The sequence below is a fragment of the Syngnathus scovelli genome, chromosome 20 (assembly GCF_024217435.2).
Source record: "Syngnathus scovelli strain Florida chromosome 20, RoL_Ssco_1.2, whole genome shotgun sequence".
NCBI lineage: Eukaryota > Metazoa > Chordata > Actinopteri > Syngnathiformes > Syngnathidae > Syngnathus > Syngnathus scovelli.
The window spans coordinates 6,903,313-6,920,934 of NC_090866.1; the positions used below are offsets into that span (position 1 = coordinate 6,903,313).

General features: G+C 39.3%; 1 protein-coding gene across 1 annotated transcript; it reads right to left on the minus strand.

Moving 5' to 3' along the window:
* Positions 1 to 793: 793 nt before the first annotated feature.
* On the minus strand, positions 794 to 17,393 carry slc16a10 (solute carrier family 16 member 10). Its single transcript, XM_049756717.2, has 6 exons — positions 16,916 to 17,393; positions 7,225 to 7,369; positions 5,203 to 5,626; positions 4,200 to 4,343; positions 3,573 to 3,801; positions 794 to 3,187 (listed from the first exon to the last, which is right to left on the minus strand). The coding sequence occupies exons 1-6, from the start codon at positions 17,202 to 17,204 to the stop codon at positions 2,970 to 2,972; spliced, it is 1,449 nt and encodes a 482-aa protein (XP_049612674.1). The 5' UTR covers positions 17,205 to 17,393; the 3' UTR covers positions 794 to 2,969.
* Between the last annotated feature and the right edge of the window lie 229 nt (positions 17,394 to 17,622).

Sequence of the window (17,622 nt, forward strand, 5' to 3'; positions counted from 1 at the left end):
CCTCCTAATAAATATGCCCTTGCAGGGAGGAGACTTTTAGACTTCATTCGATAATCGCTGTTCAGACAGCGACGAATGGACTCTCCACCTGCAGGTGTACAAAAGAACTTGCTTGTCTTCTGTTTCGTTCTTGCAAAATAAGTTGGAGTGAGCAAATCTCTAACACTTGTTAATTCTTCCCTCGTCAGGGGCGTAGTCAGACTTTTTTTTTTTTTTAATGAGGCGACCAGCGAAGGGTGGCCATGCGTGTATCATACCACCACATTCAGGGATTCATGAAATAAAATTCACACATATTGAGAACATTATCAAGTTGAAACAAAGTACAAAGCAACATTTTGCTGAGCTTAATTTACGATTAATTTTCTTTGTCATGGCTTTGCTTTCATGTACTCTCTGTCATGCAAAAGGCACATTATTAAGCTGGAACAAATCTAAGTACAAAGCCAGATTTTGCTGAGCTTAATGTACGATATAATTTCATTTTCTTTGTAGTGACTTTGTTTTCGTGTACTCTCAGTCAAGCAAAAGGCCAATCAGTCATCAATTGTCAGACCGCTAAGGTCATTTTGCATACTGCAATCAATGGCACATTCATTCAAATCATATCTGAAAAGCACATCGACACTTAATCCTTCAACCTTCCAAATGTTTATTTTTACTTAGGTTTGTTTCTTCTTGTATTATGAGTGCATGAGCAAGATTGGTGTGCATTTAATTTAGGAAAACTGGATGGGTAAACTAAACGATTACTTTTTGTGTTAAAATGTAAGAATTGAATTATCTTATAGTATTTGCATTCAGGTCAATTGAATATTTATTTGTTAAATATTTATTTGTGGCAGAGTATCATGGGATCAAAATAATACTGCATCCATGTGAAAATGACAAAAAAATCACAAATAGCTAATTGGTTCTCTCGATATGGACTCACGTATTCCTGCCATCAAATTGCCCACAGCAGTCAATTTTTTTTTATCTGTAGGATAGGGAAAGCAACAACTGAACAAACATGGTATGTACATAGTGATTTTTTTTTTTTTTTGGACTGTTCACTGATATGGCAGTTTTCACAAAATCCCTTTCATTGTGCCATTATCCCGCGGCAATGGTACTCGAAATTTTAAAACCCAGCACAGCAAACAATAAAATGTCAACGTTGAACATTTTACAAGTTGGACTACACACAAGGAACGGAAATAGCTGTCTTTATACAGAACATCAATCTGTACTTGCAGAAAGGCCAACATGCACGAATGCACTGATAATAGTAAATAGTTTAAAGTACAATTATAAAGAATAAAAAAAAATGCTATAAGATCAGAAATGCTTTTAAACATGGAGCAGAAATAAACAAAAAAAGAAAAACATGTTACATAAAAAGATAAGGCATTTTTATAAGGCACTGTATGTGTAAGTAATTACTGCAGAGAAAAGCAAAATATATACATTCTGCACTTATTGTCTCTTCGGGTGGAATAAATCCCATATTGTGAGGATATGGGAAAATTAAGATTATGCATATTGACATAGCAAGGCAAAGCAATGGCAGACAGTTTAGCAAGATATGATAGTCATGTGCACTGAGGAAATGACTGATCAGAAAAGGGAGGCAAGAGGATGAAATGGTATGATAGGCCAACGTTCATTATACTGTATATAAACACCAGAGATGTAAAAGATCTTTTTCTTGGATTCATTTCCAAGACTCAGCATGTCATGCAAACATTGAAACATGAACAAAGCCTCTGATGTATGGACGGACACGTCAGTTACTTTTTCCACATCTGAGGTAATGTGTGTCACAGTTCTGTGAAGCAAAATACAACAACAACATGATTGTTTGATTGGTAATTACATGTGGTCATTATTACGATTGAGAATGTTCACTTTTTAAAGCACAAATGGTCTCTGGTAAATAAGCAAATGACAATTACGGCATGACATTTTGCAAAAAAAGAAACATGGAAATAAATAAAACACGAATCCAACGGACATTTCGTAAACTCATTTGACGTAATCTGACCTTTGCGAGCCAAATTTTCCAATTCACATGGAAATCCTTTTAGAAGTGCCTGATTTGTCAAAATGCGTCGTGATAAACGAGAACAACAAAGCAGCCATCTTTGTTGTTTACATTCCCACCTTCCCCAAATGCAGAATTAGTCTGGCGAGCGGAATTTTCAAGTCAATGTTTCCAAACTTTCCAAACAGCAGTTTAAAAAAAAAAAAAAAAAAAAGATGTATATATTTGAACGGAAATCCTAATTTTCACATGCAATGATGTTTGATTGGCTGGAAGAATCTGCATTTGTGCACCTCTTAGCCACACGTGGCCTTAAAGTAATGATTAGTCAAAGACATATCCTCTGTTTATTTTCTTGCCCCATATAGGTCCTTTTATGAGGTCATTCACCTGTTGTTTGGAAAGTGGACCTTGTTACGATCTGGTTAATCTCATTTTTTTTTATGATTCACAAACAACATTCATTGTGTTGTTACACTCCAGACAATTCAAATGTTGAGAGTCTGCTTGTTAGGAAGATGTTGATGTAATGGCGATACATAGACCACTAATTCAGTTTACGAATTTAAAAAATTTTAGGAAACCCACTACTTTTTTATCGTAAAATCCTAAATGCACTTTCACGTTACTGCCCAAACACAGATAAAGGGATTTCCCTTTTGTGTGTCATCCATCATGAACGAGTAAAAAAAAAAAAAAAAAATGGACGGCAGCCTCCTTTCAGTTTCCCTTCAAGATAAAAACACTTTTCCATATTTTAAAAGACTTCAAATTTCATTGCATAGTTCCTCGTGATTACATTCATGTTCAATTAAAGTACTTCAACCTCTGTTTCCTCACTTTGGCATTTGCAAGACCTGCTATTGAAGGCACTCGTTAGGATCTTTACTAATCGCGCACAAACTGTCTTAGTCAGACCCTTTTTTGCGTCACAGTGCAGCGATTAGAGGATTGACTCCCCAGCTTTGATTTGTGCATCCTCCTGAGGCTTGTCGTGTTCTAACATCTTTTGGTTGACGTCCTTGAGCGCTTCTTCTTTTGCTCTCTTGCTCCTGGCCTCCACCCATGGGATCAGACATAGCATAGCCCCTCCAATGAGCGGGGGGATGCCTGCCAGGTAGAAGGCCAAATCGTAGTTTCCCAATCTATCCCTGAGGAAGCCTACGAGACAAAGAAAGGGGCACAATTTGTGACATCGGCGATTAATAAAGCAACTGTATTCAAGTGCCTCAAAATAATCGGTCCCGATTTAGTCCAATATAAATAAAATGCTATCATGGAATGAAAATGTAAAAAGTTTGGTTTTGTACAGAGTAAATTAGTAATGTTTGTCTTATTGAAACAAAATAAAGGTATGTAATGTGCCAAACTGAACACTAGTAGGCGCAAATCAGCTGCCTGTCTGAAATGATATTTATCCATCCACCCATCTATTGATAATAAGACTACAACTGATGCTTTATTTACATAGTGGATGTTATAATGCGGTACAAAAATAATTAAAGTGTTATCATACAAAAAGATCTGCAGTCCTGTCCTCCTTTACCTGCGATTGGGGGTCCCACAGTCATGGGCACGGACATGAGACCCAGGAGAAAACCGATGGCTTGGGACACATCTTCAGGTCCGACCAGCTCAAAGGCGATGGGAGCCATGATGCAGATGAAGCAGCCGTCAAACATCCCCATAAGCAGACACACGGCGATCAGCCCTCCGAAGATGTTGCAAAGCGGGATCATCATAGACATCAGGCCGATAACGAAGAAGGAAGTCACCTGGGAGGATGGAGATGTTGGAATTGTCCATCATTATTTTTTACTGGATGTCTTTTTTCTTTTTCTTCATATTTATTTTTTAATTATTTTTTTTTTTGTAGAGTACTTCAGTCTCAATTCACACGCTTCAAAAAGATAAAAAATGATAAATTTATCACGGTTATTTCAACTGCCCCCCCCATCCTTCCTTTCCAATAGACTATTCCATTTTTTTTACTTCACATGTGAAGACGAGCCAGGAAGATGAAACGGACTTGTTGCCATGGTTATGAGGAAAATGGAAAAAAAAATATATATATAAAAAAATATATACCCTCTATGTATATATTAAAGTATCTCTCACTCAAATGCTGCAAGATAAATCAAGATGAATTTGTTTGTTGGGGCTGCGAACATACCTGCAGGTAGACTTTGTTGACCCCATGAACGTAGTCAGCAACCCTGCCGAAAATGAGTCGTCCAAAACCAGATGTGATGCCAATGCACATGAGCAAAATTTCTTTATTGGAATCCACCCCAAAGCGCTCCTCCACATGCTTCATCTGTGGAACAGAAACAAATCAAGAACTTTTTTTTCAATATTGATTTTTTTCCACTGTTTGGTGCATCACACATATTAATGAGAAAACGGACCATTACAACATGATCCAAAATGTGGCACTCAGTTACAATTATTGATTGCCAAGACCAACAAACAGAAAAACAAATTAATATTACTGTTAAAGACTTCCAGGTCTGATTCTAAGGTTGCACAGACAAACCACAGACAGTATTTCAGTCCCAGCAGGCTGATCCATTACTACTTCAGACAACAAAAGCAGGTGATCGCCATGGAGACTATTCAAGAAGCTAGTGTAGCAATTTTGAAGCTCTTATGTCAAATTACTAGATAATATTTCACTGTTTGAAGTTCTGATGTCGCACTTTTCCTGGGAAACAGAACAATATGTTATTTGACACACGTTTCATCCTTCCCCTGCACTGTCACACCAGTGAGGCCCGTTGTTTTTTTTGTGACAAGCATAGGCGTGGCGCTGAGGTTGCAGCCTTGCCCCAGTCGGACCCCAGCCTGAGTAGCAGACATTGGAGAAGAGAAAAACACCGACTAGGAACCTTAGGACAGGATGATCGAGGACCAAAACAGCAGCGCTCCCAGGCAGATACGTTCTTTGGTTCCCATATTGTTACAGAACATTTTCCTTAAAGTGCGACAACAGGGTCAAGCAAGCTAACACTTTCTCTCTCCCTCTCCCAGCATGTATTTTGAAAAATGAAATATGGAAATAAATCCATGATTTCAAACTGCTGGTTTATTAAAATGTATCCATTGAGAAGAGGGCCTGATTCAAAATAGCAGGCGCTAAATGCTAAATGCTAAACGTGTGGCAATAATAAGCTTACCAGATGAACGTAAGGCACAAAGTAGCCATAAAGTGCCGCCGGGATACCGAAAGCCCATATGCGATATCCCACGGATTTCCAAATGTTGACGTTGAAGATCTGGCTCAGAGGTGGACAACCGCCACGTGCACTACTGGGTTTGCGAGGCAGCAGAGGCTTATAGGTGAAGCCGGCCAACATGAGCACAAACATGAAGATGCAAAGGAAGCGCATGGTGTTCTGCAAGCCCACTTTATTCAGCAGGCCAGATAGCAGAAAGGGAAGGGTGATGGTGAAAACGCTGCTGCCAGCGGTCACAATGCCGTTCACCAAGCCAAGGCGCTTCTTAAAATAGTGGCCCAAGATGACCAGGCTGGGCTGGTAGGCAAAGGAGCAGCCGCAGGAAAACACAATCCCATAGGTGAAGTACATTGGGCCTAAAGACCTGCAAGGGAATGAAAAGATAAGATGTTTTTTTTTTTTTTTTGCAAATAGCAAAATGGCAATGAAAAATGCTTGAAGGTTAAGATTGGGTTTTTTGAACGTCACACAAATGGGCACATTTGTTATCAGCTTGTTTCACATTTTTTTGCCACGCAGATAAAAGTTAGGTTTTGCATGTAACCACACCCGTTAATTAATCTGCTGTCTCAACGACACATATGTTCTGGTACTGAACAGATTCCAGCAGAATTTGACCTCATGTGAACTTGGATTCCTGAAATTATTGACTTTGCACATTCACACAGTTAGGCAAGTGCATGAGGTGACAAACGTGTACCGTATTTTCCGGACTATAGGGTGCACCGGACTATAAGGCGCACCTTCAATGAATGGCCCATTTGAAAACTTTGTCCTTATATAAGGCGCACCGGACTATAAGGCGCACCATTAATGCATCATGTCAGATTTTTAATCCAAATCAAATCATTCTCCATTTTATCTTTTATATTTCAAATTCAGACGCAACAAATTACTTTATAATCACAAAATAATGATCCATAGTCTTTTTGATTCATGATTCATAGTCTTCAGCGGGCCACTTATGATTGATTTCATGACACAGTGCTTCGGGCCAGTTTAAATTTAGGAATTTGGTCCATGTATAAGGCGCACTGTCGGCTTTTGAGAACAGTTTAGGTTTTTAGGTGCGCCTTATAGTCCGGAAAATACGGTAGCATATTGTAAACACGTTGAAGCTTCTTCTACAGATTTTTTTCTCTCCGATGTTTGAATCATGAAATACTAAAAATTGGCACCCACAGATGGTTCCAAAGTTCTGTCCGAGTCAACAAATCTCAAGGTTATATGACTGGGGAAATTTTGCACCTTGCACTTTCAGATACACAAGGCAACGGCAAATCCTCACATCATTTATTATACATGGTTCAACAGTCACATGATAAGCTGTTTGGTGTTTAATTATTTATTTATGACATTTAACAAGTTTGAAGAATTGCAGGCGGTGGAGAGGCTGCTTTCTGAGGATCAGACATTTCAACATGCTGGTGTAAGTGTTTACTCGTGTCAACATAAGTATGAGATTCCGAGATATGATTAACAACAGAGTGCTACAGACGCTGCTTCTCCTACGCGGGGAAATCACGCAACCATATGTTCCTCCTAGAGAGGATCACGTGATTGCACACATGAATTAAATCAATATTTTTTGCACTGTGCAAACACAATCTATTCTAGGATTTTGGACAGAACTCCCCCCCTCCCCCCCTAATGGGAAACATCGAAAAGAGAAGTTGACTTAATACCTGCTCGGAACACCTCAACATGGAAGCGTCCAGGAGGCATCTTAATATTGAAGATGGCAAATTAAATTGAATTGAGAATTAAACACTATTAACTCTAACTCTCTTTTGATAAGTGACTATGTTACTAATGCTATGTGACTAATGCTATGTGACTAATGCTGGACTGTATCATCTCAACAGAATTGATGAGTTAACCGAGGTCAGCAGGTCACCAGATCAGCAAATCAAACACCATGAAAATGTTATATTTCAGTCTTGAAGTTTTCATTTTGCTTACGTGACAAAAGAGCTGGCCAGGAGACCGACCAAGCCGACTGCTGCTCCACCGATGGCAGTAACTCTGCATCCAAGAATATCCGTGAAGACGCTTACGATTGGAGAGCAGAAGAAGATCATCCCCATGGAGAGGGAGCCAACCCACGCTGCAGAACAGAGAAAGAGAAACTTTGGTATTGACAAAATTTGGTAAAACACATTCTTTCACATCAAGTTTATAAACCATGTTTTGATTGTAAAGCATTCATACAGCACGTTGTGTTTAAAAACATTGAAGGAGATTTGTCAAATTGTCAACGGAGCAAACAGGAAGACACTTTTAACGACAGGAATTGGTGATAAGGAAAAGACGAAGGCCTGATGCTAAAGTATACAGATGGAACGAAAGATACCATGCAACCTCACAGTATACATTTGGCGTGACTAAGTGTGAAACAAAGCAAACTTATCTATTCCCCGAAATAGCATAACCTCAGGTAGAGGAGGTCAAGATAGACAGATGCTCTGTCACAGACCGGACATCCTGGTCTCCATGCGACCAGTTGGAAACTAATATATATATATTTTTTAAAGTTTTTTTAATTTAAGTCTTGTACAAAGCTACGTAATAGGTTTTTTTTTTAAATTAAAGTCTTGTACAAAGCGCAAGTATCTTAACAGAAAATAAGTTTATTTGTAGAACCTTGTACAATATTACTTGAGTAAAAGTCTTGAGTATCAAAAGTATTTTTTAAAATTCTCACATATTTAATGTGGTTACAATTTTGTAATATTTTTATTAAATTTATACAGTCTACTGTTCTGTTGACGTAAGACTTTAGGAATATAAATTTTTACCAGCGAGGATGTCGTAATGTCTGGTCAGACAGAAGGTAAATAATTTTCACATTCACACTCTAATTTTCACTTGCATACAAGAGTGAAATGCTGCACTGGAGGTGTTGTAAAGGGGGGGAGCAATCTGTTAACACCAGAGTACTTGTTAGTTACTTGTTAGTTACATAGATTTTCTAAGAAAACAAATTCCTCAAATATTTCTATAAGAAAAACAGTTATTTGCCATGTGTCTTGTAAGCAAACATCATTAACACTTAAATCTGTGAACATAAGTACACAAAAAGGAAGGAAGGAAGGACTCACTTCTCCTTTTCAATGCTTGGTCAGCACATTTTTTGCATAAAATACTGCTGTCGTGTGCAACAGTGGACTCACGCAAAGATCTTCTGCGTGGACCTGATGATTACTTTATAAGAGAATGCCTTTTAATCGACAACAATAATACGGAGAAGGGAGAAACAAGTAACGACGTGTTAAAAAAAATAATTCAATGGCCACTGATTTTATATATATATATATATATATATATATATATATATATATATATATATATAAATTCTCAATTCTGAGGCTAGGTCAGGGGAAACCTGTGAGAAAAAAAAGGAGTAGCTATAGTAAGAATGTGTTGGCCTGTCTGAAATTTTACTTGAGTAACAGGAGAGCAGTGTGTCAGGTTACTGTGTTATTACTGGATGAAGCAGTTAACACAATCTTATTAGAGACTGGGCTGAATTGAAAGGTGGAATCTATATTCATTTGAAGCTGAAAGTTACAAATTAAAGAATAATAATAATAATTGGACACACATTTACTACTGTGGTTAAATACATTTAAAAAAAGCTTAATCGCTAGCTAGCTAACTTCAAGATGGCTAGCTTCTACGCTGTTAAAAATAAAGTACCTTTACTGTTTAACTGTACAATTTTTGATAGTTAACAAAGTGTGATTTTAATTTATGACTTAAAACTCCAAACAAAAATATGACCAAAGTTGTACAAAGTTTTCCCAACACCATAAATGCAATTGGCCATACTTTCAAATAACCCCGTTAAGAAAGTCTGCAGTATAAAGACGATGAAGAGTCAGTCCTGAATATGAAGTTATGTATTTTAAAGGATTAGTTTCCATAGGTGCAGTGTCTTTGTACAAGACATCAAATATAATGGCTGGATATATTTAATAAATGCAGACAAATCCATCAGCTTAAATCTGCACCAACTATGTGCATGACCTACCGTATTTGCCGGTGTATTGGTCGACCTTTTTCGATCCAAAATCGACCGAAAAAAATCGACCTCGACTTATACACCGAGTCATAAAATTTAACTTCGTATTCATCGCTTCAAATGTGATGGTAACCAAGGCTGTTTCCCATGCATCTCATTGTGCGTGGGTGTGCGTCCGTCAGGCTCATCAAACAGCGAGAAACTGAATCATTATAAAGCGTTCGTCGCATTAACACGCATCCTCAGCAACAATTTCAAATATTCTCACTTCAATAACGGACATCGAAAGCCAGGCAGCGACGATGACTGCTAGGGGGAAGTACTGGGTATTGAGCGAATGTGAGTCATCGCGCGTCAAGCAACGACAATAACTACCGGTACGTAAACATTCAATCGCCATGTCTAAATGAATGTCGTTGGCACTTAGAAAATATTCGCCAAACTTGGCCAGACTTCCAGGGGAAGAGGCCGAATTTTCACTTGTTCTGGCCGACCGGAGGAACTAGCCGAGGCGGACACTTTACGGCGGTTGAGTCGTTGGCACTTAGAAAATATTCGCCAAACTTGGCCGGACTTCCAGGGGAAGAGGCCGAATTTTCACTTGCCGACATGGGGAACCAGCCGAGGCGAACACTTTAGAACCGGGCGGCGCGCGCGAGTGCGCGGCCCGCTGGAAGTCGAATGAGGCTCCGCGATTTCATCCGCGGTGCTTATAAAGTGCCGATCCGCTCGGCCGGAGCTATTTTCGGCCGCCCGACGCGTGTGCACGGCCTCCCGGCTGTGCCGGGCAGCGTGCGCGAGCTCGCCGGCTGCTGGAAGTCGAATGAGGCTCCGCGATCTCCTCCGCGGTGCTTATAAACAGCCGATCCGCTCCGCGGGAGGTATTCCCGGCAACTTGGCGCGTGCGCATGGCCTCCCGGATGTGCCGGGCGGCGTGCGCAAGTGCGCTGGCCGCTGGAAGTCGAATGAGGCTCCGCGATCTCCTCCGCGGTGCTTATAAAGTGCCGATCCGCTCGGCTTGGAGCTATTTCCGGCCTCCCGGTGGTGCCGGGCGGCGTGCGCGAGCTCGCCGGCCGCTGGAAGTCGAATGAGGCTCCGCGATCTCCTCCGCGGTGCTTATAAACAGCCGCATGCGCACGGCCTCCCGGAATTTGAACACATTTCGTCAATAAATTTCGCATATTGAATTTTGAAGTTTAATATAATGCAACAATTGAGCTCGACTTATACAAAGGATATATCATAAAATCGTAAATTTCCGTCGAATTTTAGGGGGTCGACTTATACACCGAGTCGACTTATACACCGGCAAATACGGTACATTTTATTGTGACCATTTTCCTCACTGCCTTTGTTTGGTTTTGCAGCAATCGAGTCAGGTTAAAATGAATGGCATAAACATTTCACGTGGAAATATCCTTCTTTAAGCTATGTAATGTAATAAATATCTAATTTCCAAGAAAGAATACAGGAAATTGCTTTTATTGTTTCTTCTGCTTTTACCCTTGGGACAAAAAGGAATTGAAAAGGATTCCCTCCGTCCAAATGACATCCACCATTAACCCTGAGCCTATACTTACCTGACAGACAAGACAGTTGGCCTAAGTCATGGTCTACTGATCAAATTGCTGGATGGATGCCCTTCAGCTCTGAACTCACTCACCCCACAAAGACTGAACTAAAAACATCAACTGTAAGAAAGTACAAATAGCTGAACATTATCCTTAGAAGATAATCGAAACAAATTCCCAGAGGCTGGTTGGCTTCTGATTTGCCATTGACAAATATGTAAGTAGAAAAAAAAAATCGGTTACAATCAGTTCTGAGGAAAACTTATTATTGTATGCTGTTTTTCCTGCAAAGATTCCAAAATAGCCATTCATTGATTTCCTTTAATTTCAGGGTAATATAATACTGGAAGCTCACCCAGCTATCTCCAGGAAAGGGACAATGACAAGTCAATATGCCATGTCAATGCGAATCTATTACACCTATTAAGTTTTGCAAAACTAAACAATACAAAACATGCAGATATTTATTCTACTGCTTTTAGTTAAACAAAAAGGATCTCACAATTTTCTTTGTGAATGAATTGTCGCGAGCATCTGGCTGCTGAGGTATCTATTAACTAACGTCAATGGAAAAACTAATGGACGGGTATTAATTGGCTCATATGTGAAAGACCTTTTTTTCGACAGCTTGTCTCTGGCATAGAATACATTCATGTGAGCTGTTTGTATCGTGAAGACATTACTTCATGGAATTTGACCAAGTCTGTTTCATGTTTCACACAGACACGTTGGAATAAACACAAAATGAAAAGGGCGAGGTGTTACTAAATCATCTGGAGTAATTGCCAACAAAGTACCCATCGGACCAGATGTCCTGCATCAAGCACAATTTGAAGCACGCCGGAGATTCCTTTCTTAAAGAATTTAACAAAATATCATTGTGAATTTCACAACAGAATATGCACTTATGTTTTCCAACAGACTTTCATAAAGTGAACTTTTTACCGTGCAGTTCCTTACGGCTTAATAACCAACGTGTTTTATTTAAAGCAGTTGCTCTAAAATTACAAAGAAGCTATCAGGGCCTCACAGAAACATCTGGAATTTAATGGACCATGTAGATCGGCAACCTTTCTTAGAGTCATTAATAGTGGACTGTTCCATTGAGCGCCATTGGGGGTGGGGCTGGGGGTCAGTAAGAGGACACATTTTCATATGCTTAAAACAAAAGTTCCAATATGTACGTTTTTTTTTGGCCTCACAAAGCATGAAGTGAAAACCTACAAGGAGACCTGTGCAAGGAAAAATATTTGAAAAAGCAAATCAGATGCAAGCTCTGTATTTCTTTTGGCTGCGGTGGAAACCAAATGTCCATATGTAAAACGTTAAATGGGAATGCTGTGGCCAGTCTCGGAGGGAACGGCCGGGGGTGGTTAGCTTATACACGTCTATGATTGGGGGATTACCCGTGCAACCCTCTTCCTTAAATACTTGACAAAAAAAAAAAAAAAGAAGTCCATTTCAGACCTTCTTATTGTGTTGTAATATACTTGCTCTGAATTGCATCTGGTTTAAAAACAATACGTCGGTTCTGCGATACATTTGGATTTTTAAATCATGGAAGATGCAGACATTATAATTTAAAAAATATATACAAAAAGTTATTATATAATGGGTTACCAATGCTGAAACAATTTAATGCTATATAGCCACAGTTGAGCACGAAAGTGTTCAGAATTTCCTTGTGTATGTAACATTTTTTTTTAGAAACTAATTCCCCATTTTTTATATATTGATTGCTTTTAGAAGTTACCCTACTGTATTTTTTTAAAATCATGGTTTAATTGTTCTTAATTTCAGACGCAGCATTTGGTCAGGTCATGTATTTACCATCTAATCTTGATATATATCATAAAAGTATGTGGCTCAAACAAATATTAGTAGAAATAATAATTTAGCAATCGTTTATGATTCCTTGTATAAAGAAGAGATAACGTAAAAGTATGTGGCTCAAACAAATATTAGTAGAAATAGTGATTTAGGAATTGTTTATGATTCCCTGTAAAAATAAGAGATAAGTTCCTTTGCCTTTCTGGTTGTCTCACAGTCAATCAATTAGTTGCCTGAGACCAGGACCTTCAACACCATTTGCTAGAAAGTTCTCACATCTCTTGGGTTGTGACCTTGTGATTTGTGTCATGTGCAGAAGGAAAAATAAATGGCCCTCCTGTAAGCACTGAAGTGGCGGTCTGCCTCCAACATGTTTACCTTCTCTGTGCTTTATCGCTCAACAGCCTTCAGAGAAACACAGTGCAAGCACTTGGTCAATCATTAACCTGATTTGATCCAACTTTTTTTTAAAAATCTTTAATGGCTGAGCTGACCAGCTGTTAAGTGTCCCATAGACCGGCTGTTAAGCGTCCCACATTGTCCCAATGTAATTAATACATTACATCTTATGACTATGTTTTCATGCAAAAGTGTCTCCGAGCTCCGCCATGATTGTTTACATCTGCTTGTGTGAGTTGCGCGTATGGACAAATATACTGTCTATATACACAAAGTGTATTATTTTCATTGTAGAATAAAATATTGTGTAGAAGCTGGAATCTTTTTTAGACTCTTTATCTGCAAAATTCAGTTAATAACAATGCTCTTATAATTCCAGATTCAACTGTTTCTACTTGTTGGTACAATCGCCAAGAAGCTCACCAGACATTGTTCAATGCAATCAGGACTAATGATGGCTTAGAAAAGTCGGTATAGAAAAGCGTTCCGAAACAGCGCTCCCTTAAAGTGAAACTCATTGGGAGCATTTGACCGGACATTCTTCCCACATTTATTAACCCAGGACAGACTTCAGGAATAAAGTAGATAGTTTTTGTTATTTTTAAAACGCCTGTTCAATTTCAATCAATTATTATGAATAAATTAATAATGAATTATAAATAAATGTCAATCAATGATAATAAATCCCCAACCCCAAAATAATCTTATCTTTTTCTAGTACATTTTAAAAGGTATTTTAGCACGATATTTCATGCTAGTAGTATAAATCGAGCGCTGAAACTACGAAACTACTGTACTTTGTCGGCCTAAGTAGGTCAAACTCTAGCCAAGGACTGTACGTCTCTGTTAAGGCAAGTTCCGTCTGTTGGCCGATCAGGTGATCTTCAAAAACATCCTGGCTGCCTCACACACACACAGCATAACAGAAATGGTGATACTGAAATAATATTTTCAACGTCTTAGTGTGCCAATTTCCCATTCAGCAACAAAACACATCAGTTTCAAGTGACTTGTTTACGCTTGCGTTATCGAAGCCAAGGTAAAATACTAAAACAAATACGATTTGACGTGTTGTACTTGTCATGAATCGGGTTACTATTGCTTAAACGGTGCAATACGTGCTTGTCGAGCCTCATTTTGGTCCAAAGGTCTTTTGAGTTTCCTGATGTCAGGCACATTTATCAAAGGCAACTCACCAATTTCCACACGGGGGAGAACCAGAGTCCACAACATGAATTCGAAGGCCACTCCCCTTGACCTTGGTCAGGCGCATCTATGGGCTGAGCCACTCCGCCCCAGTGTAAACCATTGCTATTGGTTGATTAGGATTTTGAATTTTAGGAACATAAGATCAGCAAAAGTAAGAATGGAGGATTAGCAGCACGAATCCCCCACACGTCTCCATCTACTATAAAGCTTTATATAACTAAATATCTACTGTGCTGCTATGTCATGTGTGAAAATGTCCTATTCAAGTCATCCTTAATAATATTCAAATGGTTTGAAGTCAGTTTAACAGTCATGTGTGAGAATGAAAAGCGGATTAAGGGTGTTCAAAGTTTCACTTCAAAGTTTTGGGACTTAGACTAAATTGGCTTAATTATGTTTCCATGGTACAAGTCTAAAGAGATTTTTATTAATATTTTATTTATAAAGTAAGCCCCAAAGTATAATTTATAGAGGCGCATGTGGCAACAACATAATGAAGGGTTCCGGCCGAGGAAGCTGCTGTCTTCAGATAACTAGTGGAAAGACAGGTGAGGTCATGCCCTAAGGATATGGTGGGTGGTTCCTATTTCAAAACAGTCTATGTGCTTGTGGTATGTGCAGTTTAATTTTAACCTAGTCATTTTTTTAAACATGAAGACCATAGAAAATGGAATATTGTAGTTACTGTATTTAATATATATTCAGTTCCAGGGTTAAACTAACTGCTGGCATCAGAAAACTATTAGCAATTGTATAGGCAACATATTTTTAACATTCTTAAAGTGTAAAAAATGACATTTGTAATCAACAGATTAATGATTAAAATGATCAGAAATTGCAGTTGTTCCAAGTTATTTTTATGGCTGTCATTTCAGGTTTCTCCTCTCAGGGAGGCGGAAATACCAATGTCAGAGGATGAAAAATCCTCGAGTAGGATTTATGATGTTTAGTTCCATATGGGCTCCCAACGGGATCTTCAAGAGAGCAGCCGGGCCTCACTCAACCTTTCACCCTTGGAACTGTCTATATCAAGTGTACCCTCAAACCTCCTTAAAAGAGCCAACCTCGCATTTCACAGATTGTTGTTTAATCAACATTATCAAATGGATAAGAAATTAACCATTTTTTAAAATTTAATACCATGGTTGCCTGCACGATTATAAATATGTAGCAGTTTTATCAAAGCAAATATAAAGGCTTTGGATTGTATTTCTGTTAAGACACGTCACCCAGCTGTTCTTTGCGACTTCATAACATATAATGGCTTTGACTGCCTTGGAGAGTTACATAAGTGAAGCTTTAGTCCAACTTTCCACATTCCCACACCCCCTTTGTCTCAGCTAAACTTGAAGGAAGACACCAATCATTATGACAAGAGAGCTGGTGAACTCTGGCCATTGGGGGAAAGTCACCGCGTGTGCACTTTCCCTGTAGTGTTAAGAAAAATAACAATACCGCCACAACGGCGGCAAAAAGTGCACTTGTACAGACGTGTGCTACAACTAATAATGGGAGGAGCCAGTACAGTAGCTAAAATAAATGACGTAATGCTCCTTCTACCGCATTGGTGTCAAACTCAAAGCCCGGGGGCCCAGATACGGCCTGCCACATCATTTTATTTGACTTCAAATCACATACAAAAATACCAATAAGAGTATTGATAAATATCAGCATCGATAAGGAGTATCGGTATTGACATTGTTAAAATCTTAACGATATGCATCTTTAATTATCAGTGTCAAATATTGGGGAACTTACTGTCAGGCATTCTAAATAACAATATACGTATGTTGATTTTTTGGAAGAAAAATTACTTTGAATTTGATCTCTTTATTTTCCCTTATCAAAAGTGCTGGATGTAACTTCAACTATTACAAATTACGCTACTATGCTAACCTTAAGGCTACATGTACAGTGAACATTTTAGTGTTACCTATCCTTTCGGGTGAATTAGCCAGTCCATCAATCATATTAATTTTGTCTAGACGTTTGAATCAACTACTCAACTATTAAGTCCAACCAGATCCACATCCAAAACAATGTTTGGTTTGCACAGTAATACAAATTGTGTCCTTTACATAACTGAAATTATTGTGAAGGACACACCTTTAGTCAATAAACATATTCAAACACTGAAAGGGCCTGTTCTAATTTTATATCACTGAAATATAATTACCGTAATCACACGCAAATAAAGTTATTCACGTAATAATGCCTGGAGGTTAAAACAAACACAACCACCAAAATATTTTACAATACCGAGGAGGATATAAATGCATTTCTTTAATGACAACTATTCGATTCGCAGAGGTTTGTGGGTGCGTATTTGAAAGATGTCACGCGTCATCAAGCCCACAAGCCCCCGTGGTGCGTCCTCGTCACCACGCGGCATTTATGTCACGCCGTAAAAAAACGAAATTACTGCTTCACACCAGGAAACGTCCAGATGTATTACTAGTTAGTCGAAACGTTGCTGCAAGTTAAGTGTTCCTCAAACTCACTAAACAAACCCAAAGCACGTTGGCTCAAGCAATTCATTTAAGAGCATGCTAGAAGTATAAAATACGACCACTTATTGCGTGTCATTTGTTTTGATTTTCACGTTGCCGTGGTTGCTCACCTGTCCTGAAGCGGAGGTCTTCATCGTCCTCGGAGCCGAACTCACGTAGGAGGGAGAGGAAGAGGATACCAAAGGCATTCTGGATTCCGAACACCGAACCATTGCACCACATGGCAGCGAGCATGACCAGCCATCCCCAGCCGCCCTCCGGGTGTACGAATGTGCACTCCGTGCTTTGCTCAGGGACGCTCACCTGGCGGTCCCCGTTCTCTTGCTTCTCCGGCTCCCTCTCGGCTTGTTTCTCCTTGGCTGCTGCATCACCATCGGTGACGATGGTCCCTTCTGCCATTGTTTGCGCGTCAACTTTTGGATTGACGTTAAATAAAAAGCAAGAGTAATTTTAAGATGTGGCTCCGGGGTATGAAAGATGTCTTGCAGGTGTGTATGTGGGGGAGCGCAGCATCCGTGGGTGAAGCTGCAGCTGCCGTGGTCAGGATATTTTTTGCATCTATTGAAACTGTCAAGAAGCGGCTGTGGCAATATTATAAATATAGAGTACAGCGGGGAGGAGCTTCGGGGCATCCTGCAGCTGATTGGACGAAGACGTCTACGCGTGACGTATGAACAACCCGGAGTGTCGTCGAGTTACAGCCGCATAGTATACAGTGATCCCTCGCTACTTCGCATTTCGTTTATCGCGGCTTCACTACATCGCGGATTTTTTTGTCCAAATTAAAAATAAAACATTTAAAAGTCAAAATGAAATT